The sequence below is a fragment of the Poecilia latipinna genome, unplaced genomic scaffold (assembly GCF_001443285.1).
Source record: "Poecilia latipinna isolate Pla-1442-1.1 unplaced genomic scaffold, P_latipinna-1.0 Scaffold259, whole genome shotgun sequence".
NCBI classification, from domain to species: domain Eukaryota; kingdom Metazoa; phylum Chordata; class Actinopteri; order Cyprinodontiformes; family Poeciliidae; genus Poecilia; species Poecilia latipinna.
The window spans coordinates 348264-369469 of record NW_015112875.1 but is presented as its reverse complement, the minus strand read 5'-3'; the positions used below and the strand labels follow the sequence as shown (position 1 = coordinate 369469).

General features: G+C 36.4%; 1 protein-coding gene across 3 annotated transcripts in view; it reads right to left on the bottom strand.

Moving 5' to 3' along the window:
- Positions 1-21206, bottom strand: part of fstl5 (follistatin-like 5) — a 193977-nt gene that overhangs the window by 42176 nt on the left and 130595 nt on the right. For 2 of the 3 annotated variants that reach the window (XM_015033181.1, XM_015033179.1), the window contains exons 8-11: positions 20205-20216; positions 17181-17301; positions 2345-2506; positions 672-806 (exon numbers count right to left, since the gene is read on the bottom strand). In XM_015033181.1, the coding sequence (XP_014888667.1) occupies positions 672-806; positions 2345-2506; positions 17181-17301; positions 20205-20216 (430 nt within the window). The remainder of the gene's footprint in view (positions 1-671; positions 807-2344; positions 2507-17180; positions 17302-20204; positions 20217-21206) is intronic. The other variant, XM_015033180.1, reaches the window with a different exon arrangement.

Genomic DNA, 21206 nt, shown 5'->3' with positions numbered 1-21206 from the left:
TAATAGAATATTTCAGGTCCAAACGACATGCTGTGGGAACGCTAGCTGCAGATGGACTGAGTGACGTAACAGATGGTGTTTTTGGAATAGCTTCACAGCTACTTTATTTCAGAGCAGTCAAATCCTCACAAATATAGACAAAGTGACCAATTTGAGAAAACTAACATGTGCAAAACCACTGCATGGTTTGATGAGATGAGGTTGTTGGTCAGCACTGGAGCAGAAATTACAATATCTGCTGAATGTTGCTAAAATTACAGTCAGAATTTGCTCTCAAGTTTTAAATCAATCAACAGGTGCTGGTTTGAATTTAAGCTGCTGATGCTTCATTCAACTTCCTTCTCCTCACTGAATACAGACACACTTTTTGCACACCTGTTGTTTACATATATTCCTAGTTTCTGGAAATAAAATTAGTACAAATATCAAAAGCTACAATCCAAAACAAAACTGAAATGTAAACGTAACAAAGTGGGCAGGTACTCTTTAAAACAAAGACAGAATAATTGTTCCTAAAATGACAAACTGGAGGACATCACTCTGGAAGGCGATGTCTTTGCATCACAAGAAATAAAATGATGAAAACAGATAAAAATAAATGTTAAGAGCTTTAGCTTTACTCCACTATACGCCCTTAAAAAAGAGAAAAAAACTTCATGATTAATACATACAGGTTTTGCGTGCCGAGTCCTCCACAAACAGTGAAGAGATGTCCTCGTCCACGCCGGCCTCATTCTTGGCGATGCAGGTATATGCCCCCGTATCTTCAAAGTGCACGTTGCTGATATGCACCTCGCTTCCATTAGCTTTGAGGAAGAGCAGAGAGGAGACACAAAAACGGGCAATGTGTTTGCTTTCCAGAAAGACATAAAAGGAGACCCCCATCTTCCAATCTTTTGGTGCCATTACATAACAGACGGATGGTGTTTGTTTCAGGGAGAATTCACAAAGGCAGGAGTTCAAAGTAGGGAAGTTCATAACAGGATCATCTGCCGATTTAAAGTTTCTGAACCTTAAGGATCTTCAAACAATCTTTCTAATTTAAGTTGGGTTTATTAGCAAGCCTGACAAAACGTTAGAAGGTGGTGGTTAAAAAAGATGTTTGTGAATCATTGAGGTCACACTAAGCCCAAGAGCTTCAGAAGAAAGCCAGACTTTGTTCTAAAATATGAATACACAGCAAATGAATCACAATGAAAATAGCATAAATAATGAGTTACTCTGCAAAGTTTTGTTTTATTCATGCATACTGTGCTATTAGCCACAGAAAATGTTATGTGTTTCCCCAAACAGGAATATTTTTTCATCTGTGGCTAGCTTATTTAATTTCCAGTATGATTCATACAGTCCTGCTCAACATCTCTAACCATATTAACTGCTGTTTTAGACTAAAATCGCATGTCTACATGACAAATAAATTACTTGTAGGTGTAATAGAGTAGTAGAAAGCAAATACCTAATTAAATACCCAATAGTAGTAGTATGCATGCTCTGGACTCTGTAACTGAATGATTCATAGAAATAAGTGTGTCTAAAATGTGTGTGAAAATCAAACTGCATGGTCATCCATTAAATAAAACATGAGTCAAACAGGTAGCCCTTTTTGACAGATAAAAACAAATGTTACACATGGTGATGATGATACTTTCGTCTCTGAAAATCTGAGTAAAATTAGATGTTCCAGACATTATTCAGCAGAAAACCCTTCAGCAAACTATTATGAAATTGGAAACTCAATGTGACTCAGATCAGTGCTTCAGAATAAAAGCTCACTATGAAAAAAAAGCTACTTAATAATCTTTTTAGCTACACTTGTCACAATAGCCAACAGTCATTTTGAAATTTTATGGACAAAATGAATTGAATTTTTCTGTGTATTCAATTAATTTGAAGGGTTGATAATTATGTTACTATTTCATTGTAATGAATTTAACCAATTGAAATATATAACAAATAACTAAAACAAATTATTGGGGATCCAATATGAGCAACACACGTCTACCGTAAAGGCCAAAACTTTACATACATGGACTGAAGACACATATTTGTTTTTTCCCTGTTTGTCTGAAGTTTAACTGACCTGAAACAAGATGAGTTTGGTCTGATGTAACGTCAGAGAGTGATAAAAAAAAAAACAAGGTTTGGCTTTACTTGGTGTATGTAAACTTCTGGTTTCAACTGTGTTCCTGGGTCTATATGTGTATAGGCTTTTATTTATTCCACCAGCCCATCGCTGAACCAGTAATCACATTTTCAGAGTTTAAATTGTCATCCTCAGGAAATGCTATGGTACAAGAAACTAATAAATACTTGGAGTAGATCATAAATCAGGACTTCTGTTCACCTTGCAGGGTGAGCTGTTTGGACAGCTTGGTCTTTATGTCCATGCCATTCTTGAGCCAGGAGAGTTGTGGGCTGGGGATGCCCTCAGCGTGACACCGCAGGCTGGCGGTAACTCCTGGCTCCCGGGCTTGGCTATCTGGGTAAACTCTGATGACTGGAGGGACTGGAAGGTGGCAGGAAAACAGATAAGAGCTGGATCAACACAAACACTGCTTTGTTCCACACTGCTGTTTACATTACTATCATCATTTAAGAAGTTACTAACCCTTATCAAACAAGATGGTTTAGATAAGAAGCCAAGTAAACTTCTGACTCCACATTAGCATACACTATCAGTAGGTTTGAGTGCATTTGCAGCATTGCTGAACATGTTTAGATAAGGTTAATGTGCTTCATGAAACCAAACACATCAGATAGATAAATAAGGGAGCCAACTGTTGCTCTGATGCTATTGATTTTGCTTGGTTACTATTGATTTTCTGTAACCTTTTGTCAAGCGAGATGAGAGGATAGAGGCAGTGAAAACAAAATGAGAGAAAAGAGAAAAGGCAGAAACTAAATGAGCATCTGGTGTTACACGTTTCAGACTGCCCGTCAGGTTCATGCCAGAGTTTCAAGGGTTTAGTATCCCCCAAAGCAAAACAAACAGATATAACCACTCCTTCATACTGTATTTCCAACATTCACAAATTAGCATAAATCAATAATCCACTCAAATGGATAAATAATATTCATTTATGCATTGGCTAAGATGCCACAAGTTTTGTTCTATAGCCTGAGGCGAACTTGTTTAAATTTTAGTCCACAAAACATGGTGAATATCAAAAGAAAGGATTTGAATAATCCTCTAACGGGAGATGCATTCCTTAACTACCATAACAGTGATAAAACCTTTCAAAAAGAAAGTTTATCTGAAAGAAACTGTGACTGAAAGTTGGACAGGGACAAAAAAAAATACTTTAAAAAGCAACCTGATTCGTTCCACAGTGTTTCCTATATAACCACGACAACCTGGCAGCGGTTCACATGAGGACATCAAAACTCCATCACACTAGTTTGTTTTGTACTGTCCCATTTCAGCTTCAGTGACCCAAATCAGTGGATTTTTTTTTGTTTGTTGTCTGAAATGGACTTCTGATGTCTGAGCTGATGACGGAAATGAAAGTTCTGGCATCTGCAGAGAAAGCAGACGCGGGCTAGAGACCATTTCCTGTGGCTTGTGGTCAGAGGAAGTCTTTACTCAGCCAGGTGAATGAAAGGACTAAAGATTGCTGTCACAGCCACCTGGTAATCACAGCACATCAAGGTTTTGGAGTTTGCATCTTCCTAGCCGCCAAGAGAGAGTGCCCTGTGGGCCACAAGGGCTCTTAATGCACGATCCCCACCAATCACAGCAGCACAGACTCTCCTGTTACTTTGGTGCCTCTCAGCACTAAAAACACGACTGCAATAGAACCTATAGAAGCCATTATTTTGTGATTTCTGTTAAGCACAGTTTATCCCTTTTCCCTTTTTATATCCCAGCAGCCGAACACTCAAAGTGGATTCAAGTGTTTGCACATACTAAAGCGTGCAAATGCTTTTTGTTGATGGTGCGTGCTGCAATATATCTTTATTGTCTAGTATTTTGTCTGTCTAAGTCTAAATTAAAAAGTGTATTTTAATCAATTACAATATTGTAAAATGTTTATTTTAATAATTAAATTCAAACGTTAAATCATGTAGATTTATTACAAACTGATATCTTCAGGGTTATAGAACACCTCATAAGAGTAATGTAGAAATGTCAGTCTAATGTAAGATATACTGTGTATAAACAAAAATTTGTCAGTTTTATTTTGAATGAGTTATTGCATCAGTGCAGAGTGGCATGGAGACGAACAGCCTGAGACTCTGATGAAGTGAAATAGAAGCCGAGATTTGCTCCAATATCAGCATTCAGCTTATTTGCGTTGTTGGTTCTTGTATCTCTAATCTTTTAATAATAACTCAAGAATTATCTTTAAAAAAAAATAACTGCCTAGAAGCAGCGACTTTATTTGTAATCCACAACTTGTAATTTCAAACTTTTGAAAGGGTTTTGCTTCATTCCTATTCATTTTCCAATAACATGTGGCAATGACAAACTAATCCCCATTATTGTGTGACCCATAACGTGGCCAAAACAAAACATTTGTCTTTGCACATCACTTTATGTTGAGTTAATGTAAAAAATCTCATTTTTGAGAAACAGATTTTTAAATTTCTCTTCATTATCATCAAAATATACAGAAATATACAGACAGTTGAAATGAATAAATAAATCCACGAGTTTCACTTTTTGGATTAATTAAATTCTTCGACTTCCATCAAGATGCACCTGTATACTTAAAATAAGTATGTTAATCTGGCTGAGGCTTTGATTATCAACCTGAAATGTAGGTACAAATATCAATGCAATTTATGAATTAAGCAATTTTAACATAGGCAACCATGCACAGATGTAATAGAACCTCAGGCTAGTATGAAGTTGTGGGATTAAGCCAGTGCGGAGAAAAGTCCAGTCATGCTTAGACATAATCTGCAAAAAGAAAAGCTTGGATAAACAGTATACTTCATAAATATTTATTTGACATTTTAGTAGGAAAACAGATTTACTCTCCAGTTCCAGTCCTTCCTGCGTCTGTATGCATGGAGTTTTGAATTGTGTATGCAAGTCGGATTTAGAATGTTGAAGCCGTTTAAGGCTTAAAAATATCACTAGAAATATTACAATTATATTTCTGCTTGACACAAATCCTATTTATTTTCTGCTCTCGGTTCTTCAGCGGATCCCTTGCAGGCCTTCTGATAATTGGTTTGCTTTGAAATCTGGGAAACATTTTTGAATTATCTTAAATTTACTAATTTAAAAGAATAATTTGAGTAAGTTAAAGGTGCACTTACTGATTCAGGATTTTTTGTCCATGCATTCATTAATGCAGATGGCACATGGACACTAGCAAGCAAGCTTTTTAGAATAACACCAGAACCGAAGCTTTCTGATCTATGGTGTACAAAAGCGAGGAAGAGTAGATCAGATGAGATCTCTGTAGGTTTCAGTTTAATCTGGAAGTTTGGGGTTTGGTTATTGCAAAAGAATTTCTACTTCTTCTGACTTATTTCACATGCTAGTAGATTTGGAGTCAAAGTTTGCATGAATTTAGTCAAAACTAAAGTTCTTTAGTAATTTCTTGTAAGTTTGATGTGGTGAACCACCTGGTGCACATTGGTTAAGTGAAAGGAGGTTATATATCTTTCTATACATCTTTTTACAAGTAACCCAAAGAGTTATGCATCCATCTATATTTAGCTACTCCAGTCAATTTGTTGAACAGCATCAGCTGGAAGTTATTTCTGATGTGTCTTTCAGTTTTGCACATCTGGAGTTCAACATGTTGGCCTCCTCTTCTCCTGCAATCCAACTAAAACTCAGTCAGATGGGATGGAGAGTGTATGTGGGCAGTTTTGAGTCTTGACACAGATTCTCAATTGCATTTAGGTCAGTAAACATGTAGAAGAAGGTCTGATGAGGCCAAAACTGACATCTTTTTGGCCTGCATGCAAACATCTAGAGCTTGAGACATTTTATAACCTAAACCTGCTTCAATTTTCTCTGCATCTTTTTCTCTTACCCAGTTGGAGTCCTTCTTGGTTTTCATGCTGCTGCTTGTTCAACAACAAACTACTGGACAGTATTTACTCAATATCTGACTTCTTAAAGCAAAAGATTGCACTGGATTTTATTTAGGAGTATCAGAATAAAGGGGCGCCAGAACAAAAGTGCACACCAGACCTTTCAGATTTGTATTTGTAAAACAGCGAGAAGCCAATTTATTTCTTGTTCAGCTAAAGCTATACACTACTTTTTATCTTACACAATATCCCAATAAAATAGTGAAAGGAATTCTGTGTGACAACTGATTTTTGAAAACTGGAACTCCAAAAAGTACCAAATAATTGGACAAACCCACTCATCATAAAAGAAGTGGTTGAGTCCAAAGTTTTGATTAGACTTCATAATATGAAAACTGCTTAAAACACGAGATGAGAGTAGAAGAGAAGAAAATGGATTGACAGTGGGTGGAAAATACTTCATACTTAGTGCAGAGCCAAATTCCCCAAATATTCACAAAGAACAGAAATATAATCAAATGAGCTTTCTCATTTCAGATTTTTTCAGTCTAATCTCTAATTTACATATCAATTGCATTCCTTCCCAGTTTGACATAATGGCTGCTGTTATTGATGGAACACCGCTGCTTCTACAATTGATATATGAGAACAGTGAAGTGCAAAAACTTTTGTGGGAGGACTCACATTTATCTGTGTTGCTGCAATTCCCATTGGCCACCCACAGAACTCAATAAAGGTCATTACTTAGTTAAAGGCTCATTATTAGCAAGGAGCTTTAGTCAGTAAATTTCCTTTGTGAATGCAGGAGAGAAGACTCATGTGCCATTGTGCTTTCCTTAATTTGTGGCTGTAATTTCTTCTGGTCACTGATAGGCCCATACAGTTGTAAAAGGGAAAGAGCTGAATTCAAGAAAGCAGATACTGAGAGTTTATCTGGTTGCAAAGAAAGTGGGGGAAGGAAGGAAGGAGTAGCCAATTCAAATGTTAAATGCAGCATTAAAGAAACTAAAATTCATATTTAATGCATGTAATTAGGTTCAAAACAAATTTAGCTGATCCCAAGAGAACTGAGATAATTGTTCGATTAAAATACACTGTTTTCTCTCAGGGTTAAGTCCTTTATGAGTCTAAGTGGATAAAACTATTAAAACTATATAAAGTATAACATAATAGGTATTCAAAGAGAATCACAGGTCTAGAGTTTCCTGGTAGATGGCTGTGCTGATGACTGTTCCCCTTTTAGATTTTTATTCACATTCTGGGATCTTGATTTCCAGATGAAATGTGGAATTTACTTTCATCTGAAAAGATTACTTTCAGGGACTGAGCAACAGTCCCTGAAAGTAATATCTTGATCCACGCATAACACGTCTGACTGAGTCTCTGGTTCAGGAGTGACTTAACATAAGGAAAGTTTCAGCAGCTCACATTGTACGTTTGTACCGATGTACATTCTAGACTGTGACAGGTAAAAATAGCGCACAAAAATCCGTGTAGGACGGTGAAGTCCTAGCGCAAAAATTCGCGATAGGTGGACGGAGCATTGTGCTGCAAGGTTGGAGACCTTGTCCTGTTAGGCGACGGGGCCTGGATAATACCCGTGTTAAACGGACGGCGGAGTCCGGCGATGACAGGCGCTTAAATTCCATAAAAAAAGTATGTTTTTATTTTTAAAAAAAAAAAAATCTTTTTTTTTTCTTTTTCCAAAATCTTTCTCTTTCTTACCATTTTTTCATCACATGCTGTTTTCATTTTATTTTTTAATTATGTAAAGCACCTTGAAATGCCTTGATGCTGAAATGTGCTATACAAATAAAATTTGATTGTATGATTGATGTGGAAACAGAGGTCGTCTCAAGGGTAACATGAGAAAAGAAAAGATCGCTATACTGCCTAATACAAAGAGTTGTTTTATTTATTTTTACAGTTTACAGTTTTTTAGTGGTACACAATGTAGTAATCTATCTCCTATCTACCATCTCCATAGTAACCTCACTCAGGCTGGGCATTTCGGAAACGCTGATGAATCGTCACAAAACCGAATCTAATCTAGAATGTCTGAACATGTGAACATCTGAACTCTGGTTCTGAAAATGTGAACAAAACCAGAGAATGTAGCCATCCATCCATTTCCTATACACCCTTGTCCCTCGTGGGGTCTGGAGGTGCTGGTGCCTATCTGCAGCTAACGTTTCGGGCGAGAGGCGGGGTCACCTGGACAGGTCGCCAGTCAACACAGAGACAGACAGGACACACAACCATGCACACACACCTAAGGAGAATTTAGAGAGTCCAATTAATCTGACAGTCATGTTTTTGGATTGTAATAGGAAGCTGGAGTACCCGGAGAGAACCCAACATGCCCAGGGAGAACATACAAACTCCATGCAGAAAGACCCCGGGCCGGGAATCGAACCCACAACCTTCTTACTGCAACAGTGCTAGCAACTGCGCCACTGTGCAGCCCTGAGGATGTAGCCATCAGGTACGTTTCCTGTGCAGGTACAAGGCATCACAAAACACCCTGAACATTTGTTGATTTGTATAGTGTACATTATACAGGGTTTCTTGTTGTATTTACTATAAGTTGGGTTTTATAGTAAATACATTTTAAAAATGTTTAAAACACATCTGAAACAAGAAGCTGTGGTCAGTTCTGGATGATAAATCCACCTCCAATTTTACAAAATTTCATTTATTTTGGACAGTAACCTGATCACTTATGAAGTAATTTGGTTGATATTAAGGAACTAATACACTTGATGGCAACTGTAATGTAACTTTATTACATTTAAATTTCTTAACTGTAGATTAAATTTGTTGATATTTTAAAACTCTATTCTTGCTATCTTTCAATAATAGATATTTTAGTGGGTTTCAATGATTTAAAACATTTCTGTATTGAAATCCTCTTTTTACTGTCTGATGTTAAATTCTAATGTGAGAAAATTAAATTTGAATTTTATTACCTGTAAGCCATAATAATTCAAGTAAAAAAAACAACAACAACAATTACTTTAAATATATTGGTTTGTAGTGACTCTATAGAACAAGATTCATATTTTGAAATGATTTTTTTATTGACATTCTTATGCATTTACAGACATATAAACAAACACCATACATAAGAAGTGGAGGGATAAATCAACCATGCCAGATGTTAATATGCTGACAGTCACATGTCTATACTGTTTTATATTTATTTCTATGTGTTACGATCATAGAACTATAACAGTGAAATTAAACAGGCTAATTTCACTGTCTTTTCACACACATACGTTTATTCCCAAGAAAATCTTGTTGCTTGAAACACTCCTAGAAATTGGAAAAAAGTAGCATTTTTTTTCTACTCCAAACTTGATTCAGACAAGATGTGAGAGAAAATGCATTCTGATGCGTTTCTGAGAGCGTCAGGAGAGTCACTGCCAGGAGAACGTGACACGGCAGGGCTGACAGCTCCATCATAAAGCTCCCGAGCCGGTCGTCAATCACTCAGCAAGGCTCCCGTCTGCTTTGGTGCTTCACAAGATGAGCAGGGATGCACAGAAACATCGTGGCAGGAGACCACTTCAACATCCCACAACTGGGACATTTCCAACAAGCCCAGGAAGACGTATTACAAAGCTTCAATCAAATTAAACCCTTGGTGATAAAAATTAAACATGCTGGCCAGATCTGGTGGGCTGTGGGAACTGATCAGAGAGTACACAATCAAGTGAACATCCATAGCATTAATGCAAAAGACGAAGCTCTGCATCCCGCAGTTACACAAAGCGTGACAAATAAAGCTACCACATGATGAAACGTCTCTCCACAGTTATTACTTTCCATGGAGATGTGGGAGTCAGTGTGCATCCAGCACCTTGCATACTCTTTACAGAGCTAGTGAAACAGTACTTTTTAAGTGTAAAACAAAAGTAAAAGAATAAAACAGCTAGAGGGGTTGTAAAAAAAGATGTGGAACTAAACTTATAAAAAGTATAATGGAACCTGAGGGAAATCTGCTACAGTTTTTCTCATCTTTCCTCCTCAGAAGAGGTACTAGATGCTTGTTTCCCCACCCCCAGTATTTCCTGTTTGAGTTATCTGGTAAAAGGAATTCATAGAATTCAATTTTCCACAGAGATTTGATTTCATTGCATAAAAAAAAAATAAAAGTACATTTTAAAAAGAGATTCTCCTTTTCCTCGGAAAGTCCAAGATCCCAGATGTTTTTATTAGGCTGAATTATAAGGGCATGATAGAAATTACCAGTTACTAATTTACAGTTATTTATATTTATGTCAACAGTGTATTTTTTGTAATTAGAAAATAATTGTAGTAAATCATGAAATCCAAGACTCGTGTCATGCATTAGCTAGTGCTGCCATGTTTCCTAGATCTGAGACATTGAGGTTAAAAATATGTTCTCTTTGTATCTGGAAGTTGTTAATTCCCAGTTGGAAAATCTTCAACATTCCATCAAGTCAGACAGCAGCTCCGAGTTCACTATCCAATATGGCTGACCTGAGTTCTAACCAAAAGAAAGCTGCTACAGGCTCCTTTATGTTACTTTGAAAATTGATCAAATGTAACGTTTACCCTATTAGACAAATTATTAGGCATTATTGTTCACTCTTCCACCTTCATTTTCTTCTCCTCACACTGAGCTGGAGAAGATTTATTAATATTTGGAAACCATTTTCCAAATCCACATGTAAAATCTTTGCTCTCTAAATAATAAAGATGTTGAAAATAAAGTTATAAAGTAAAACATGACTGAGGCAAAGTTTAAGTAAATTCCTGTTCTGAATTAAAAGAACAGGAAGTGCTTTTAGTTTGATATTTTCAGAGAATGTTGGAGATAGGTTTTTTATTTGCTTTAAAATTATCTATTGTCACACAATACATTGGTCATTTGGAGAAACGTTCATGTGTCCATCATTATGTGGTTTGGCTACAGGGCGACAACAGAGATCGGAAGAAGATTAGAGTTTATTGCTCCGATGTTTAAAATGCCTTGATCAATACTTTGGATCAATGCTTGGTATTGGGTTAAGTCTAGGATCAATGTTAAACCAGATCAGTATTACCAAACTATTGAAAGATTATTTTTGACTATGCGGTTCAGAAGTCCTTTCTTAGCGCCTTTTACAGTTTAGACAAATACTGTAAAATATACGATCGATCAATATTCATTCAAAGCAAAATCTGCGTTGTTGTCCAGGTTTTATTTCCACAGCACACATCTTCCCTCCAACCCCAACCAGACACAGCAAATCCACACTTCTTGTCTGGGCTCATTTCCAGCTACACACTGCTACGACCCAGACTTTTTAGCTGCAGGCATTCCTTTGGTACTACAGGAGAGGGGAAAAAACCCTTACAACCTCACGGCATTCACCTTGGGGCCTCCGAGTATCCGCACATTGACTAACAGTGGGGAAAGAGAAAAACCCAGTTCAATCAAGGTTTGGTTCCAGAGTGTGCACAGTGTATTGAGGTAAGCTCTCATTAGTCTGACACCACCTCTACCTCTGCCCTTCTCTCACTAAAAATATGACATTTAAAGAAAGAAGGATTATTTTAAAGCCAAGAATCAGCACACACAGACACCATCCCTACCTACCACCCACAGCTGACCTCCAAGCTGACAATGTCCTTCTAAAACCTCCAACTTCAACCAAAATAAGTTACGTCAGAGGCTGAAAGTTGTAAAAAACAAAATTTTTAAAGCAACAAAAATATTAAAATACATCATGAATACTTGAAACTTTAAATCCACTGTGAATGCTGTATTCCAATAAAGAAAGCAATACTGTATGTTTTAGTTTGACTTCCATTAATCTATTCTACACAGTGATTTGTTTTCTGCTAAAGTGGCTCTGAAGGTGGACAAACTTTGCAGCCACAGTGAACAAATGAGATGCAACTTTATTGATTGTAGTGGGTAAAGTGGAGGCACTGCAACAAAAGAGCTGGCACAACAGACCAAAACTAATAAATAAGCCCAACAAAATGAAAATCTTTAGAATAACAACATGTATTGAAGATAACAGTAGACAGTCTTCATAAAGATGAGGTGGACAGTGTGTACAATGTGTTTTATCGATATGAGGTATTTTGATGAATCACGTTTTCAAAAAGAGAAAACTTTTTACAGTTGGTTCTGCTACATCAGGGCTGTTCAAAGTGTGGCCTAGGGGCCGTTTGGGGCCCTATGAATTATTTCCTGGGAACCCTGAACCACAAGTTTAGCTTCTCAGCGTTTAAATAAATTAAATATGATAAAATGTTTGCTGAGGCTAGGCCTTTCAAAAAAGATTAAAACTAAAATCTTTCTAAAACAGAAAGCACAAACTAAAAAAACAAAAATGAACTTAATATTTTGCTATCAATTTAATATGAATGTAAATAAGGCCATTTTTATATTTTATGCCAGATCTGCAGTGTTTTGTAAAACTATTGTATAAACTGTTGAGCAGGAAAACAATGTGATTGGTTTTGCATTTTTAGTGAATTTTCCACCTATTATGTGACTAATATTCCACTGAGAACCAATCAAATGTTAGGGGAAATGTCAAAATTGGAAAAAAAGCAAAATGCAAAAAATCTACTTATGCAATGAGCAAAAAAATGACTTTTCAACAAATGTTTTTGGACTGATCTTGCCAAATTTCATAAATAATTTGACAGAAGATCTGTTCTTACAGATTGAAGCATCTTTTGCAGAGCAAAAGATGCTCTGCAAAAGCATCTTTTCTTCTCAGCTCAGTATGAGGAGAAGAAAACAAAGGTGGAAGAGTGAACAATAATGCCTAATAATTTGTCTAAGAGGGTAAATGTTACATTTGATCAATTTTCAAAGTAACATAAAAGAGCCAGGGCTGCACAGTGGCGCAGTTGGTAGAGCTGTTGCCGTGCAGCAAGAAGGTTCTGGGTTCGATTCCCGGCCCCGGTCTTTCTGCATGGAGTTTGCATGTTCTCCCTGTGCATGTGTGGGTTTTCTCCGGGTACTCCGGTTTCCTCCCACAGTCCAAAAAAACATGACTGTTAGGTTAATTGGTCTGTCTAAATTGCCCCTAGGTGTGTGTGTGTGTGCGCATGGTTGTGTGTCTGTGTTGCCCTGCGACAGACTGGCAACCTGTCCAGGGTGTACCCCGCCTCTGGCCCGGAACGTTAGCTGGAGATAGGCACCAGCACCCCTCCCGACCCCACTGAGGGACAAGGGTGTTCAGAAAATGGATGGATGGATGGACATAAAAGAGCCTTTAGCAGCAAAATATTTTTTTTACCTGCTGAAGATGTTGCTAACAGACTCCAACCAAAAAAGACTGAATGTGAAATCTGACTCAAAAGGGGGTTCAGAACTATTTTAATGTAATGGGGTGCACACAATAACTGGTAACCGAGTTATTGCTTTTCACCAACAAATGTTAGTTTTTCAGTTAGATTTAACATTATATATGGGAACTAGAAAATAGTTCTAGAAATAATTAACATGGTATTGTTTTGCTTAAGTCACACAGGTAGCCAGGATTACCTTAGATTAAATACAGATTACAGATTAAATACAGATTGTTTAGATCAGTTCATGAACAGTTGACTGTGTTTTTAAAAAGAGTTAACGGTTTCAGAGGCAGTGACATTGCCTTAATTTGATTTTTCTATGTGAAAAAAACAACACATTTTGAACCAAAGTGATGAAGACATTGGAAGGAAACTTAATGTGGATGGTGGTAAAACCAAATATTCACATCTAAGTAAATGAAGGTCATTTATTTTAAAGAAATTTTGATTTTGATTAATTAAATAATGAAACAGCTCTGGACTCTCAAACTTTTTGTCACTGATTTTACTTAGACTTGGAATCTTTGTAGCTTTTTTTCTGGTGTTACAGTGATTGACAGTTTGGACTAGGATTATCCCGTTTTAGCTCTTTCTTAAATGAGTTGTAGAAAATCTAATCTTGGTAGGTGATACAGGTCCTCTGAGACTTCACCTACACCGAGAACGTAAAAGTCAGCCTTCATTGAAAGGTCATGTGGAAGTTACAATATTAATTACAACCCAAAGTTATTGGTCTCCCGAGATCCTGGCAGTCTCCATATGCACAATAAGCTCTGTATATCAGTACAATTAACCTCTCAGTAATCTGTTAGAAGAATGATAATGATCCAGCTGTCTGTCAAATGTAAGTGGAACACATTCACTGACTTTACAAAGTGGTTTATTTGCACCCACCTCATGAAATGTAGTCTCATTTACTGAAGCTTCATCTCTTCACCTTTGGCCTCTACGATGTACGTCTGTTTTAGCATTCACATGGGCCATCAAACCCACCCAAACCAATTAGAAGAAAAACTAACTAAAAACTTGCCAATGTCAATAAAGCTGATGTATTTTATTGTGAATGAAGTGAGGCTTTTAGCAGCAGCTAAAGAAAAGTGTGAATAAAATAAAAAAAATAGTTGAGGTTTTTCTAAAGAGTGGCAAGATTTTTATTCTGAAAGCATCACTGAAGACTATAATTTGCACAATAATTGGATTTTTTAAAATATATATATATACACACCATATTTTAAAGCCAGAAAACCTAAAGATAGTAAAAATATGAAATAAAAACCAATCTGACTTTCTGTTGGTTATAAAAGCAGGTAAAGAATTCTAAATCACACTTTTCTGAAAGAAAAAGAGGCTTTTGTGTCACACACTCTTAACTCAATGTGCACCTTCAAACATCACCAGAAATCTGAAAACATAATCACTGAATGGATTTATTTCTTCCCAAGAAAGAGCTTTGCTGCAAATGTCTAAATAAATGTCTGACCATTCATAGGACCAATCAACTGTGGGTGTTGCGTTTGAGCAGATAGTCGGTATGGTATGAAAAAAAACTCTCTTTTCTTTGAAGTGGCAGGAAACAAATTTGTTCTGTGTCTAAACTAAATGGAGAACTGTGGTTTTTCTATAGCCAAACCACATAATGTTGAAGAAAAACCAACTACAAGCTAACCTCAATTGTTTTTGGCCTAACAGTCGGTGTCAGAATAATATCAGATAGCTACATAACCAGAGGTGGGCACTGCTAACTAAAAGGTTTGATGTGCAAACACTAAAAAACTAATCATACACATTATAGCACACAATATTTATAGCACTAAAGTGCTATAAATATTTGCCATTTGTAAATTACAATGTTATAGTTTTATACCAACAGAAGTTGGGGATTTTAGTCGCCCTTCAGAAATAAAAAGAAGAAAAATATATATTTGGTCTTTGTTCCTGCCAGTATCCTAAAAATAAATTTAATATGAATTCTATTGCTCTGCATATACAACATTTGAACAAATGAACCTCTGATGAATTTGTTGGAGGCAAATAAATCATAAGTTGTGACTTCTTGAGCAAAGCTGAACCAGGAAAAATAGATTTCAAACATAAAGACAGGCAGGTGATTAAAAACTAAAAGCTGCTGTAGGAAAAGCCGCTCAAAAGCCTTTTAATGTCGATGTCCTGCAGCTCAGGGTTTCAAAGCAGAAAGTAACTGCAAAAAATTTCTCCACAAAGTCTAAAAGGTTAAAGGTTTTATTTATAATTATTGTAATTTAGCTCAGAAAAATTTGAAACATCATTAAAAAAGTGGACTCTTTAGCATTCACTATGCAAAACTACATTTAGTACTGCTTAGCTAATCTGTTGAAAGTCAAGTGTTTGTCCAATTATACCCAATAATAATTATGTCAGCATCTTCCTACATGTAAAAATGATCAGCTGCTTATGCAGACATACAGCTTACAACGCAGACAACCGTTGGCAAACTGTGGCATCCAGATCAAGCTTTATATGGAGATTATTGTTCTTTTACAACCAACTATTAAACTAAACGCTTAGCTTAACATAGCATTTTGAACCAATTTGTAATTGCTGTTTACCTCGTCATAATGTCTAAAATCTTCATAACGATAGTTAATTGGAGGGAACGTTTTGGATTTGGAGGCCACACCTGTCAAAGCTTTTCTTTTTCTTTGCCATCATGTGAATTGCATAAAACTCCAGATACTTCAGAAGGTAAATCATGTTTATCAGCACCAGGTAATTAAAGTTCAGTATCTGCTCTTTCTAGCTTCATTTTTTGTTTCAACCTGCTCCTTAGGGACAGAACTGCATCCTCAGTAGTTAAATCACCCATGGAATAGTTTCTAACTGCATCCATCTGCTGTTTGGTGCTGAGAGGGCAATGTACTGTACAATGAGCTGAAGCTCATGGCTTCACATTATCAAGGTGAGCTGCAGATTTGAGTGATGATTCAATGTAGATCACCAACTGTGAGTGACCTTTTTTCTCGCTATCACATTGCTTTGCAGCTGGTTTGACACATTTTACTGCTACTGTGAGCAAACTTTGATAATACTCCCCAGCCACTTAGGTTTGTATCAGCTATGAGGTCTCTTATTTTACAGCCTGCAGCAGTTAGGACTGATGTGAAGATTTTTTCTCCTTTGTGAAATTACTCAAATTCAGTCATATTGGATAAAGAGCATCTGTGGCACAAACTCTTAAGTGGATTTGGGTCTGAACTTTAACCGGGCCATTCTACCCCCTTACAATGCCTTAATCTAAACCATTCCATAACAGAGCCCCATGTTTATGGTCGTCCTTTTGGAAGATGAACCTCCATCCCAATCTGAAGTCTTTTGTTGGATCTAATATGTTTTCTTCCAGGATTACTTTATTTTCTGCCATCCATCTCCCTTCTCTTCTCTTACAAGCTTCCCAGTCCCTGTTGAAGATCCGCCTTCAACATGTTAGCTGATTTTCCATCAATCTGATGTCACTGACAATCTTTAGATATGCTAAAGAAGAACATGCAAACTTCATGCAGAAAGCCCCTGGCCAGGATTCAAACCCAGGACCTTATTACTGCAGGAAAAGCATGCAACCAACTGCTCCACCGTATTTTAATTTTATTTTTGCTAAAGGAAATAAATGCACAAGAAGTTAAGTCATGAACCATATTCTTTCTAGTTCACAGGAATGTTCTGCTTTATGTTGGTTTATTGGATAAAATCACAATAAAACTCAATAAAGTTTGTGGTCAAAATATAAAATGTAGTAAGGTTTAAGTTGTTTGAAAAGCTACTGCAGGCACAGTATGATGATAAATTACTTAAAGAGAGAAGTAAAGATGTAACCTTCTTACCATTCACTTGGAGAATGTGGGTCTGAAACAGTTTGTCATATCCATCGGCATGACAGGTGTAGTTACCCATGTGGGTGGTGGTCACCTTGGTGACGTACAGTGAGCCATCATCCCCAAAATCCTACCAGAGAAAGAGGACAGACAGAGCTTCAATCACCTGGAGAAACCCCTCAGAGCCTGGAAACAGCAGCTGTGGCTGAATCCAGGAAAACGAACTGTTTCAATGAAAATGCAACAAACAGCAGTGCACAGATGGAGATCTGGAAATAAAAGGATATGAAACTTATCACAGCTGTTGGCAAAGGCACATTGTGAAGCAAACCTACATCAATCCATGACAAAAGCTAAACCTGTTATCTATCAAAATCATATTTAGAAGTAACCATTTACTCATATAGGACATTTTTCCACAGCAGATGACTGTGATCTGACTCAGAGTGCAGCTACAATTAATTACTGCAGAAATCACTCTTTACTTCATTCAGCGCAACAACTGGCTAATGTACTGCTGCAGACATTATCTAAATAATTCCAGCTACACTTTTTAAACATTAATGTCCCTTAAAAAAACAAAAAAAGTCAGTCCCCTACAGCATTCTCATTTAATAAATGCATGCAACTATTCCCAGGCTGCTTCGTTAAAATAGAACTTATACATTGATCATGCGGATATAACTAAAACATGATGAATCCATGCCATGTTGTGATTATTAAACCTGTGAGCAAAATAAAGTTATTTCTGAAAAAAGAAGAGCAAACAGAATGATGAACTGTTCAGGCTGCAGACAGAAGCCCACAAAGCTAATGAGCCTGATGACGGTGCAATCCGCCGGGCAGAGGAGGAACAGATGCCACCTTGTAAAGACCACACGGCAATAAACCGAACACCACACTGATTAAGGAAGTTTTGTTTTATGCGTTTGCTTTTTCGAATTAATAACAGAATTATTTCTCTTCCATGAGCTAGCAGTGGCATAAGATCTTTGTCAAAATACAACAATCAGTGCAAAAGTTTTATATCTTAGTAGGCTTTTAGATGGGAGGGTTTGAAAGGACGTTGATTCTGAGTTTTTTCCCTCCAGTAATGATTTTATTTCTTGCTTTAAATGCATGCAGTGATTTTAGCTATGTGTGCTTGCAGCAAGATGCTTCATTTAATAGATTTGTTATGTTTCCTCTTTCAATCTTGAACAGTTTTCTTTAATCTATACCCCCATTTAGTTACATGCTATATATTAAAATGTAATCTGGAAATTTAATTGCTACAGCACATATTACATTTCATATCAATAATATGGTTTTCAAATAAGATATTTATTACATTACAGAATTTAATCTTTGTAAGTTATTTCAACTTATACTTTGTCTTTTACATAATAAAGCAGAGAAATAAGAGATATTGATGTAGTTCTTCATTTTAAACAGGAAGAATTTATAGTTAGTGGGCTCTTAAGTTTAATTCATGTGAAGACAAGTCTGCATTCTAGAGTGTGATTACTTTATTTATATTAAATAAATATACCTGAAAGAAACAGAAAAACTAAGGTTACAAAGGTAAATCTGACCCAAATTTGATTCTTTTGTGAAGTCTACATTCTTCTTCTGCAGAATAAGAATGAATGACCCCAAACTCGACCCCAAAAATTCAGATTCTGGGGCTGCAATGACCTGCACTTTGGGGTCGGAAACCGTTCACTCAGAAGTCTGAATGCGGTCCATCATTCAGTCATGTGAACAAATTTCACCAAAAAAGAAAAAAAAAATCAGAATGACCATCTCAAACTGCTGAGTAGACGTAGGCCAAGTTGCTCATAATGAAAAGACGTTTTTGAAAGAATGAGAGTTCTGCAGCTTTCAAATGCACCACTGTAATGAAGCCAAGGTGGCAAAGCATTTCCATTCTAAAGTGACATGATCTAACAAGACTGAATCTGGCTCAGTGTTTCTCATTCCTTATGCCTAACACTGTTTTAATTTGCAAAAATATTATCTCACTTCTAATTACAGTTCTCATTTTACATTTGCTTACATCCTACAAGCACTTTAAACTATATTTTCCAGTAAATAGTTGACAGACAAGTTGGGAACATCAGGCATCCTGTTTATGAGTGTTCAGTGTGTTTATCATTTTATTCTCCTGAGCTCCAATCTGACTTCTGAACCCTGGATGACTGAAGCATCAGAGCTTCACAATACAAGGGGAAATCGATGGTACCTTTTGGGCTTCTTGGGCTGAGAGCATATTGTGTCACCTTCTTAAATGAAAAATGAAGGCGGGGGAGAAATGAAACTCAGAGGGGTGGAACGAGTCACGGCGGAGACTCTGTCGACATGATTCCTCCACCTCACCTCATCACCCCCACCTTAGCTATCAGGAGCACCCAGCTTCCTGCGGACTGAACAGGCCAGGGTAGGACCGTTCAGGAGAAAGGTAGACAAGGGCGGGTGGAGGAGGATTTACAAATAGGCCACAACCCTCAAGAAACCATAATTAATAAAGCTGCCAGAGCTGGGTCACCTCTGAAGAGGCATTGAAGGGGCAACTCATGGGACAGCTGACCTCCACCAGTGACGAGAGATTTCAAAGAAATTTCCTGTCAGTTCACAATCTTTTTTTAAGAAGGCAAACTGAGATGAAAGTAATACCCTATTACTTTAGTCTGCCAAAAAAATAAACTTTTACAAAATGGAATTTTTTCTAGGAATTTACATTAAAGTTTCACCCTGGTCTAAAAAAGTAAAGCCACAGTGGATTTAACTGTATTACTTACAGCTTTGCAAAATTCTGCAAACATAAAACTATTCTTTTTTTGCAGGTTTTAAGTACATACCATGTATAATCACTTTGAAATTGCTGGGCACATTTTTCTTTTTATTTTAATAAAGAGAGAATTTCACTTTAAAAATGTTATGAGTTAGGAATAATCTGCATGTTACAGGCACTGTTCCAGCTTTGTGGGCTTTTTGTTAGTATAATGCATTAATACCAAGCATAAACACAGCACAAAAAGCAGAAAGCCCTACCTGAGATGGGATCTGTTGAAAAAACACGAAAGGTTAAAAAAATTAGAGGGTGACTTTTTTCACAACATTTAAGACACCGTAATAATATTTAAAATAGCCTAGACTAACAAGACTAGTGCAGTTGGTGAATTTTGCAGGAAAGTAAAAATGTTTTCTTTTTCATTGGTGGTAAATATATTATAAAACAGACATTCAACACTGAAGTAAAAATCAAATGTTTACTTCATGGCAGTTTGTTATTAGAAAATCCCCTCATCTCTTATCAACAAGTTAACAACACATATTGTTATTGTTCAAAAAATGTAAGATTTCTTCTGCTCTTTTGAAATAGTACTTATAAATTGTAGATTATGAATTTTGCAGAAGCGTTACCAGAAAACGTGCACATTTCTTAACACCAAATAAGTAAAAAAAAAAAAAAAAAAAAGATCTTTTGAAATACTGCCTATCTGCTGAGACACAAGAAATTTAAATATTGCAAAAGCAAAAATAAGATGTTTACATTGTGGTGATTCGTTACCAGGTAACGCATTCATCTCTTAGCAACAGAACAACAAATATTGTCATTGTTCAAAAACCATAAGATTTCTTCTTCTCTTTTGAAATACTACTTATGAATTGTAGTTGGTGAATTTTGCAGTAAAGTGAAAATGTTCTTTGTCATAGGTGTAAATATATTATAACAGACATTCAACACAAACGTAAAAATCAGATGTTCACTTCGTGTCACTTTGTTACCAGAAACGCACTCATCTCTTAGCAACAAATTAATAACAAATGTTGTTATTCTGCTCTTTTGAAATACTACTTATGAATTGCAGTTGGTGAATTTCAGGTATAAATATATTATAAAACAGACATTCAAAACAAAGTAAAAATCAGATGTTTACTTCATGGCAGTTCGTTATCTGAAAATGCGCTCATCTCTTAGCTACAGAACAACAAATATTATTATTAACCAAAAAAATAAGATTTCTTGTCCTCTTTTCAGATACTACTGAA